Below are 11,912 nucleotides of genomic sequence, written 5' to 3'. Positions count from 1 at the left end.
TAGTTATTTATGATGCTTAAATATTGCTACGCTAAAGTTTATGTAATTAAGACAAGTTATTCAACATGGTTTACATCATAAAACGTAGAAAATTGCACCTGTCTGTGCGTTTTGCATCTAGCAGTTTTATCAAATATTCTATACAAAATCTGAAACTTGAAACAACCGTATAAATATATTTATGTACGCGTATTAATTTTTAGTCACGTAGTGCCTATTGAAAAAACCGGTTTGAATTTCGCGGCTAGTATATAAGAAAAGGATCACGTTTTTTCAGTTATCGATCGCGGTTGGGCGGTGAACACGTTATTTACTTATATGTTAGATAATACTTGGTCATGTTTTGTTAATATTTAGAGCCCGAGGCATAAAACATGACCAAGTATTGTTTGACCAATTTAGAACATATTTACACCTTCGAGTGACATAACAAAATTAGCCTCTCATTGTAATAATCAAACTTTGATATTAGCTCACCTTAAGTGTTAACATGGTTAGTAAAGGGATATAAATCATTTAATGGTCATTTCAACAGATGGAATGAAAGAGTAATGAGATAGTTTTGTGATAACAAAAAAGGATAAATTATTCAAAAATTGAGATTTCTTCTTCTTCGGGTACAATTAAATCTTGTATTTCTAAAATTCCCTTATTTTAAAAACTCAGAATGTTATATAAATCAGCTTTTCTAAAATTGTATAATAATGACAAAACTTCATCAATAAATTTTATTAATTTAGAATCGTTTCAACATCAGATGTATTGATTTTAAGGTATCGTTTAAAAATTAGTTTAAATATTATATGTATTTTACCTACACCTTTGCCCCCTTTTCAATTCTCTTTTTTTTTGGGGGGGGGGGGGGGGGGTTAGTATGTACCATTAAATAACATTTACAATGTTGAAATCTTTACTCAAAATGATTTTATAGTTGTATTCTTCTGATTTCATTTATAATAATTAGACAGACAAACAGTACTCGTGATTTTTTTCTTTTGCTCATTTCCCTAAGAAATTGCCTTGAGGGATTGTACACTTCGTTAGTGTAATTTTTAAGAGTTCACTTTCATAATTAATTTACAATGAAAAGTCATTCATGTATAGTATTTTATAGTGCATGGAAAGCCATGTACTATGAAAAATAGAAGGGAAAATACTGATTTTCCATTGGACGAGAATGGGTGAGTATGTTCTAATATAGTGTAGACATATTTACAGTAGTGTAGAATTGTTAATAATATGTAATTCAGAGATCAATTTAATGTGTACTAATTATGATATTTGTTTATTTTTAGATATTCTGTAAGGCCAGTGTACCGTAACAAAGTTTTTATTTAGTGGACGTTATTCGCATACAGTGAATCCAATGTTTTTGTGGACAGTAAAATGATGTTTGAATTAGCTTGTAATGTTTAATAAAATAACATGGTCACCTAGCCGGACAAAATCAGAAATGTGTTTCTTATTTTATATCAAGAATGATAGCGTATACAGTTTGGGTTTGAAGTAGGTTTCAGAAATTAAGTAGCGTTGTGCACAGAAATACTTTATGTTCGTTTGAACAAGTGAATTAGAACATAATTGATTAGATAAACGACCATGCACATTGAAACACTGATATATACTCAAATAAGTTCTAGAATGACATTCAAAAATCGTTGTCATCCAAAATGTTATCCTGATTATCGCTTCGAACGCGTTAACGTCCGGATTCATTTGTATCGGGGTTATACGGGGTTATGGTAATATGAGACGAATAAAATAGTTTAAAACTGATAGCATTTTTTAGTATTTTAAAGTATCGGCTATGGTATTAATCTATTTAAAACCTTTCTATTTGCAAGATCATTGACAATATTAAACGTGATTCATGAAAATTATATATAAAAAATCAAATATTTACACCCTATTTTCCCTCCTTAAATATGATCATAATATACAGCTTTCAAACAAGAATATTTCGATTTACGCGTGTATGTTTTACCGCTTATTAGATTTTCTATTTGAGCATAATTATCTGCTAGTTCGGGTAAAAAACAGCGTAAAAAGATACTTTCGTCTCAGTCAAATTTTAATAGTCTACAACGTGTCAAAGTTTTTCGAGTCGCAGATTCAGCAACCGACGGCCACTCCACTAATGCCTCTACAAAGAGAATTGCAAGAGCTACCCCCTGGTCAGCGAGGCTATACTACACGAAGAATTCAAAGCCCCCCCCCCCCCCCCCCCCAATAAAAAATATGCATTCGGAATATAATAAGGATGAAAAAAATTATATCAAAACGTTATAAAATAGCGACATATGAATATTTAGCAACTGCCGTCGTCATAGTTATACTTTCATAGCCATAATTTCCAAAATGTGACAATTTTTTAAATATTTTTAAACTCCGCTTTACAAGAAAATCAACGACTGTGTCTAATAGTATTTACTTTGCAAATACACATAATTATATTGTTTACATATTTTACATTAAACGGATCAATGACCACAACTGGTCACTTCATTGTTGAGTTTATCCCAAAACATCTGTCTATAGATGAACTGGTATCTAATAAGCGAACCGGTTAAATACCTCCCATCTTGAATCCGATAAATCTTGTTTCAGGGCAGGTTTAACCGTTTCTTGAATCCGATAAATCTTGTTTCAGGGCAGGTTTAACCATTTCTTGAATCCGAGAAAATCCGGTTTTTGTTTCTTGTAAAATAACGTGTTGGTTTTCAAACCCGGTTCTGGATTCTTTAAAAAAAAACAATAGAGGTAAATTGTTTTTACAGCATATGACATAACACGCCAATTAAATCGTTCGTCAAACGTTCGCAAGAACTTCAATTGGCCATACATACACTAGTAATGTAGGCGGTCTACCAGAGATCATAACGGTTGAAATACTGTTGACAGGAAATGATAATTTTCAAATCATAAGTCCTATCTATACAACTAAATTAAACACGACAGTAAACTGTGGAATTACAACAGTACTCAAGTTTTGCATGGTTTACCCGCGGCTATTTCCAATGCAAAAGTAAGATGCAAAGTGGTTAACAACCTTAGATCAGAACAAGGATATTTTTGAAAAAGTACAATTCTTACTAGAGTGGAAGAAATTTACAAGTTAAACTTTTATTCACTGATTTGACAATGTTGCATTTCATCTGCACATTTGTATAGTATTTTAGTGATTTTATTTTCTTCTATTTTTTTATTCTTCTTTTGTTGTATTTTTGTTATTTCCATTCTTTTCAAATTACAAATATTTCCCCCTTCTTTCTTTATTATGTAATTACTTATTTATTCTTCTTCCATATCATTATAACATAGCATACTATTTTTATGAAATCGTTAATTAGAGGTGGTTTTTCAAGGAAACGGATTAATATAAGCTATGTACAGCTTGTTCCCGAATCATTTTATTATAGTGTATTTTCAATTTAGTATGATGATACATTTGTAATGATGACAAATAAATATCTTTAAACTAACAACATTAATCCGGATAATTTGCTTGTATATTTTAATCATGAAAAGTTCTGGTCTAGACTTGACTTTAAGATAAATAACAGCAATAAAGGTATTGATCTATTATTTCAGGATTTGCAAAGTGTGTAAAATACTACAAGATGTTCATGTCTATTTGGCAGGTTTCTTTTACCTTGACCTCATTTTCATGGTCGATTGGTTAATCTTAATTTTCCTGATTAATAATCAAGACATTAAGCACTGCCTAATTACTTCAAAAACCATGGTTGAACTCGGGAAGAGTCAGTAGTAACTGCTAAGCTTGTGACACCTGCCAAATTAATCTTAACAAAATTAGTTTTAGAATTATATCAGATGACACCGCACCATTTTTGGTAATTGTCGTTTGCATAACACTAAGATATCTCTTAATTCATAAACCATTGCTACATAAAATTTGTGTAACCCATAAATATGAATTCGAAAGTTTGAAATGAAAGCACATGTTTTAGGAAAAAAAAATATACTGCACGTTGACTGCAGACACAACATGGAAAATGCACACAACACTGAAAACGGGAACCAAATTCAGTCAGAACCTTTTTAATACATCACGAGTGGTGAACTCAAGTGATCTGAAAGGTAAACAGGCAATGATCCACCTGTACATATTTCAACCGACAATTGTTTAAATCAATCCTATTTGTATCATTTGGTGCAGTCATGTAAAAAGTAAAATAACAAAAATATCGAACTCCAAGGAAAATTCAAAAGGGAAAGTCCGTAATCAAATATCAAAATCAAAAGTTCAAACACATAAAACAAATGGATAACAACTGTCATATTCCTGACCTGTTAGAGGCATTTTCTAATGTAGAAAATGGTGGATTAAACCTGGTTTTATGGCCACGTCACGTCACGTAAAATCCATCATTCCTATTTTTATATATTTGTTTTGCTTTGCATACCTATATCAAACCAATACAAATGCATGTCTTAAAATTTGTAGTAAACGTTTATTACTATATTGTATCAAACACACAAAAAAAATTATATTATACTACGCCTGAATACTTTTCAAAGCAATTGTATTTTGTAAAGAAATTCCACAATTAAATCTTGTATCGATATTGGTATTTACCTTCAGCGCAGTATTTAAATCTTTTTACTAACACGTTTGTGTGAAGTCATTCAGCATTTTTTGAAAGCGGGTCATTACGGAAACATGACACGGGTATTATATATATAAAAATATTTTATAAGACACTCAGAAAAAGATAGAGAAGAGATACAATAGACATATCATGGAACTTTCTCATGCAGGAGAGAGTAGCACGGATTATAATCAAACTTCTCATACTCTAGATGGCCAAAATACTGCACAACGTCGAGTGTACCAACAAATAAACAGAAATGCCGCAAGTGTTGATTTCGAAAATAAGTATGACCAGTTATCACCTAGAACTATTGTAAAAACTCAATCACATCATGAATATTTACAATTGCCTGAACTCAGCAACACGGATATGGGAAGTGATAATATAAAACATGATTACTTGAGAGTGTATGGATCGGTCAAAACTAATCAACTACCCATTAGACAAGACGATTCTCTTCATAAAAATAATGCAGACACAGAAAACAAACATATGAATAGAAGTGAGCAGGACATTATTGAATTTGATTCAATTCGTCTACATGAAAACACATATGATGAAATAGATGATACGGTTGTACCAAACTTGAATCATGCCTATCAATTGGATAGTGAAACACATTTGGACGGTACAATATTACAAACACATAATGTAAGCAAATATATTTTATAGCTTATTTTAATTTGTTTACATAATATCTGATATAAATATATAATATATGACTTTTGGCATACTTGTACTTGTGGTTTTCAATTTCCCAAACATCCCACTATATCCAATGGATACAATTGACAGTTTTGCAATGCATTCGGATCAGCAGCCTTTGTTTGTTATATTCAGTGTTACTTAAAGTTCATGTGGACCCTTTGGCCGAAATGGCTGCGTACAGACAAACTTGTGCATCTGGAAAAGTTTTAAGGCATAGCATGCTCTATGTTAACAAATTCAAATGCATTTAATGTTTAAGAAAATTAAAAAAACCTAACTGGATATTGCAATGCAATTTTCGTACTGGTAGAAGATGATAAAATTAACAAACAGTCGAGTTTTACATGATATGATCCACTCAGATACACAATTTAAATCACCAATTATAGTCAGGTATCTATTGTCCTTGTCAATCAATACAGTTCTCTGCAATAATTACTTGTGGGGAAGTTCTCAAACCTCTTTTCCAACTTTGTTTATTTTGGAACTTTCTGTCGGAACAAAAAGTGCACTACTAAATCTAGTTAAGTGTTCAATTTTCTAAAAATATAAAATGCATTTGAATTTTATTTACCTAGAGCATGCTATACTTTAAAACATTTCCAGATACACAGGTTTGTTTGTACTCAAAGGAAATTTTGAGGTGAAAACACAGCCATTTTAATCAAAGGGTCCACATGAACCTTAATCTGCTTTATAGTTAAAGTCATATGAAACGAGTTTATTGAACTTTTAATATTATCGAAATTATTGAACCAATGCATGCATATATACTAAACTCAGACCTGTATGCACGTTTTTCTTTTATTTATTTATTACGAATCTATAACGTATTATCGACAAATAATATCTCATTCAGTGATTGTTGATCGCAAGCTAATTCACTTTCGAGTTTTTTGCCGAAGTTTACCGGATCGTGACATTGATAAACAATATAAACAGAGCACGTGCTAAAATGACAAATAAGTGAATTTAAAGAGCCATGACATTCGTTTTTTTTTATATATTTTCCGTGTGTGCACATTTGTTAATTAAACGTTCACTTGATGATTTTTGTATTAAATTTGTTTTTAAAGAATCTTGAACTACTATTGTAACGTGACCGAGGGGAGGAACGACAACGACACAGACAGACGAACATAACCATATTACGGCACGACAATGTATCCTGTGGTAAATTCCATAAACTAAATAATGCGGTATTTATTTACAAGTTTATTCACAAATGTACATTACTTCAGACTTATTGACAAAGTTAGCTTACAAAGTTTAAACATATAAACTTTAAACACAAGTCCTCCAGAATCTTTACTGATTCAAGACTTCAAGGAAAAATCACATCCTAACAGTATAACAGCTAATAAACAATCTGCCAGTATCTTGACCAACTGACCTTTATCAGAAAGTTTAATTACTTTCACTCTAGACAAAACAAATAGGCATAACTAATTTTAATACCCTACACCCCAAGACATCGTTACTTGTCTTAATTACATCGGACAGTTCAACTTTAAATGCAGATAATAAAACTAGCCATTTGTCAAATTAGCCTTGCGTCATTAATTTTCTCTGTACACAAATAAACAGTTATAAAGCCAATTTAACCAGAGGTCAATATTTACAAAACATTAAAATATTACACTATTTACCTTCCAGTGCTCATTTGTTTACATTCTTTCATCACGGTTTCCCCTCGCACTTGGGCAGTGCGGTGGACGAAGTTATAACAAGAGGTTTCGTAGTTAAGGTAAATGCATACGGGAAAATATCGGCGAACTAGTGTCTGGGAAGTCAATAATTCAATATCGGTACATTTATGAAGTTTTGATAATATAAAGGATTTTCTTTAAAAAAAAAAGGTCACGTCCACTTTTTAAGTTAAACTAATTAGCCATTCAAGTATTTAAACCATATTTATTTTTTTTTCAAATTTGAAGTTTCATATGACTTTAACCTACAAATAGAAATTTAAAATGTGTGTCGGTTTAGAACTAATTGATACGACAGCGGGTACCTAATTCAAAAGAGAGGCAATAAATACCAAAGGAATATTCAAAGCCGAAAACACAATGGTAATGCCATGGCAAAAAAGCATAACTGACCAAAAGACAAACAACAATATACAAAACATAACAGAGAAAACTAAGAACTAAGCAACTCGAACCACACCGACAACCTTTAGCTAACTCAGGTGCTCTGGAAGGGATAGCAGTTTTAAGTTGTACCATGATAGCGATATTTCAGTATTCAAATAGCAACCTTCAAGCAGTTGATACTTTATTATTAAATATTATCCTACCGTCATACATTTGATAAAGGGTGGATTCGTTAAAGAAAGTTATTGTGTCATGGGTTTTCATGTAAAGTTGAGGTAATATATTTGATAATTATAACTTATTTTCACAACAACTGGGTCGATTCCATAGCTGGAACATGTAGCATTTCGTTCCCGAAGGTAGCACCAGTCCAGTAATAAACATTACAGTGCAGACATGAAATATCATTGATACGTTATCATTGTAAATTTGCTGTTGTAAACCTTTAAAATCATTGCAATTTTCAGATTTTTATCTTATGGACATATATATGGCCTTTGCCAAATTTGGTACAACTTATTTTGAATTTGTGGTTTCTTATAGTCTTTAACATCCTTTTTGACTTGGCCTACCAACTGCATAAATTCCAGGGTCTATGCTGAGTCTTGTCTTGATAAAACACGCGTCTTCCTATCTATATAGTATACGCCCAGTATCGTTGATACGTTTAAATGAACGCCATGATAATTTGGTTGACAGTCATGGACTATATCGGTGTTATAGATGACCACGGTTTGTTCAACCTGTCAGAGCCACATAGTCTATGTCAATTCTGACATCATAGAAAGCGAATTTATACCAGATGTCTATCTGCCATGAACAACACAGCGGATGCCCCAAATGGCGCAGAAGCTCTCTTTTATCTCGTTTGAACCTTGGTTCACTCGGTTTTTGATGGAGTTACTGTCGATCAATAGTTAGTTTCGTGGACGGTTGCTTGAATTGTTTGTTTGTCTTTTTCTGTTTTGACCTTGGCGTTGTCTGATTTTATATGGCTTGGTTGCCATAAGTTACATTTTTCCTTCTTAACCCTTCTAGCTTTCAGTGTCTTTTGCCATCGTTCTTTGTCGTCGTCACTGGTTACTCCTGGCTTATGGTGGGGTTTATGTTGCTTAATACAGAGTTAGGAGTTAAGTTTCGGATTTTGGCCCCGTTGAATTTTCAAATATGAAAGATATTGTGCAATAGTGCAATAAAGTTGATTTTTAGATAGCTGAAGATTAATAAAGCCTTCGAAGTGGATTTTTTTGAACATCAAGATTGTTTTTGGTATGTTATAATATATCTTTTTCTGTTTGACGGTCCGAATTTTCTCATCCGTGCCTCCCCTAGGTCCAGAAATTACTGTAGTGTTTTCAACAAATATTTTACGCTCGAACTTTTCAAAGCAAATGTATAGAAAAATTAGGTGAAATGCATATGATTTGTATTGGACCTATGGATATATAAATTTCAATGGTTTCAGAAAAGTGTCACTCAAATGGATTGAAATTCTACATTGGACCAACTGTTGGGAATTTTTGAAACATTTTCAACCCCCCCTCCCTTTTTACAACATTTTGCATCAAGTAAATGCATATTGTTGACATGGTTACACCAAAAAGAGATAATATTTCAAGATTCTAACTATTGGAAATCAAATATATGTAAAATGCTATTTCCATACATATACACATACATGATACAAACAGAAAGCCTTATTTGTTAGAAACATGGGAAAAGAGAGATATTACACATTATAAGTGTCAATTTTAAGTTGTTGTTTTTTTCTAACTGTCTATTGCTACCTCAGTTTCAGTTTTGTTTTCGATGTTGTTTGGTATCTTCCGTCTCTTTTAATCATAATCTCTAAAATAACTTTGCCAGATTTAAATACAAACGAAATGGCAGGACAACTGTTTGGCAGGGACACTACAGGCAATAATTATTAAGTTACGATCGAAATTAATAATAGCTGAAAATCTTTTATTCTTATTGGCCGGATTTGAAATATATGAAGATTGTCTACTAAAAAATTCACATGATTCGATCAGAAAAGAAACATGACCACGATACTAAGCCTAGACAGTAAATCTGGTCACCCATAGTGCATTTCGTTATTAACAATTTCTCATAAAATAGATCCGTTAATTTAAAAAACAAAATTCAAGTCGAATAAAATACTTGATTTTGAACCTTTAAGAGTCAGACACTTGCTGAATCCAAACAAGGTAAGCTGTAATTATATCCGCCAATTTTTAGCTTAAACTGTAATTTATAAGCTAGACTAGAATGTGTGTCCTCTGGTCAAACAAATATCAAATTGAATACTGGATATTTTTTTAGGTATACAACTACATTATTTTTCCACATTAATTTTGTGTATGTCACGTTTGTAAAAAAAAGTTTCATAATATACATTTTTATGTCTTGCTGACTAAACTTGAAGCAATCATGCTAAATAAGTACATAATACGCTTTTAATTTAAGGGTATATTCGTTTTTAAGATTATTATATATTACAGGACCGGGCAAATACGGAGATACGTCAAAATGAGATTTCGAAGCAAAGATACTGTACATGGAAACAAAAATGTATGTTGTCTGCATTGGTGTCAGGAATTACAATTAGCATAGCTGTTGGGATCATTATATACATGCTACTTAACAAAGATTCACAAAAAGGTTTGTCTGCAGAATTCTCAACTAAGAAGTAGAATGTCTTAAGCGAAATGAAATGTAATCTTAAAAGTTGCTAGTCATTTTTCCCACTTTGAATATTTCTTAACCATTCTAAAATTTCTGTGAACATATCATGCATATTCACTTCCCTTAAAAAAAATAGGACAGGCAACACAAGCCATCATCGAAAGTCTCGCACATCTTATTGAATTATGCCTATGTTTAACAAAGATATACTTATTAAGGGCTATGTTTTTGAAACATTTAGCTTGCATTTTGATATTGTTCTAAAATAAGTTTGCAGTAACAATGTAATTGATGACTTGCGGGTTTCATTCTAGTTGACAAAATTTTTATCAAATAAGAGAACTTTGTCGGGGATTTTGAAAGAAAATTGAGATGTTTACCTCTTTTGCCTTCCCTGCAGAAATTAATCTGATAATTAGTTTATTATGATATAATGAAAAATAATAGATATTATATACGTCTTGTTCTGTTGACCAGTTTCTGACCTGTTTGATGCCTTGGAAAATAGAAAACGTCATGAATTTGACATCTGGATATTGTGCAAACACTGTGAAGACATTAATGTTATCAGTCTTTCTTAATTTATATTGTTGAAAACTTCAGCTAGTGGAATTGTAATTGTCATATAACAATTAGTAATATTAGAATGTCTGAGTTAGAGCATTTATATACTGCCATAGACACGTGCCCTTTTGTAATCTGAAAGAAACAGGTTAAAACTGTAGTTGCCACTCCTGTCTCATTTTCTTGAATCTGCTTTAAGATATGCATTAACAATTTAATATTTTCTTCAAAGAATCACAAATCCTTTTTCCCCCAAAATAACCCTAATACATGCAACATTATGTTGGTCAAAATAGTTATTAAGTATCATTTTTTAGGCAATTTGATAAAGTCTGTTGAGCTTCGTACAGTTGGTTTCCATTATTGGACGGTGATGTTCCTTTTACGCCGCCTTAAGGCGTTTATTTTATCCAAATCGTTCGCTATGCCTGTGTCTGTGGTGACGTTTTGAATCTCAATAAACGTAACCTATGTATTACTGATAAATTATTAAGTCAGGGATTTCGTTACAACTAATTACTTAAAACCATAACTAAATTCTTCCATTGATACAAAGATTTGGTTTGCAAGTTTGGCTGTACCTGTAGAAAACTTATATCAAACGGGATAGCACATCCTAATTTTTACGGTGATGTTGTTTAACGAGCCCAGAAATTCATAAGATACTCATCCGGGTAAACTTATCAATCTTTTAAATAAACTTACTCTAAAAGGTTACCAATTCAACATGGTAATTAGATCTTTGAATATTGTATTTAATGGTATAAATATTGATTTTCTTTATCTGTTAATTAAAATCATACTAAATATTATTGTTATACACATATGCACGTTCACGGTACTACAATCTGTCGATACTTATATTTTGGCATTGCTCAAGGTCTTGTTTTTCTCTGACTCTTAATGACGTCTTTACACTAAATCCATTTGTTGAGTTTGTACTGATCGATATTTAAGTCTAAGATACATTTTTTATTAGTTTTTATTAGCTTTGAATTAGCTGTCGTTAACTACGAGTACTCTAAAATATGTACTTTGTGTCTTTTTTGTTATTAGAGATGTATAAATTCCCTGCCAAGTTCGTTTTGTAGTTTTGTTTCATTTAGCTTTGTGTTGATCTTACCAGTTAAGCCCTTTTCAACTGATTTTTATAGATGGTTCGTATGCTGTGCTGCACACAAGCCAGGAGCCTGTGGTTGTCTTTGGTTCATGTCTGTCATATTTGCTTTTCGTAAATTGT

At 31.9% G+C, this 11,912-nt stretch overlaps 1 protein-coding gene across 1 annotated transcript in view; it reads left to right on the top strand.

Moving 5' to 3' along the window:
* Nucleotides 1–4,665: 4,665 nt before the first annotated feature.
* The window catches only part of LOC127737074 (hemicentin-1-like), a 31,563-nt gene continuing 24,316 nt past the window's right edge, over nucleotides 4,666–11,912 (top strand). Inside the window, exons 1-2 of the mRNA XM_052247606.1 lie at nucleotides 4,666–5,267; nucleotides 9,925–10,084. Coding sequence (XP_052103566.1) covers nucleotides 4,764–5,267; nucleotides 9,925–10,084 — 664 coding nt within the window. The 5' untranslated portion in view covers nucleotides 4,666–4,763. The remainder of the gene's footprint in view (nucleotides 5,268–9,924; nucleotides 10,085–11,912) is intronic.

Source organism: Mytilus californianus, unplaced genomic scaffold (genome assembly GCF_021869535.1).
Source record: "Mytilus californianus isolate M0D057914Y unplaced genomic scaffold, xbMytCali1.0.p SCAF_4, whole genome shotgun sequence".
Classification (NCBI taxonomy): Eukaryota; Metazoa; Mollusca; class Bivalvia; order Mytilida; family Mytilidae; genus Mytilus; species Mytilus californianus.
This window is presented reverse-complemented; position numbering and strand designations above follow the sequence as displayed.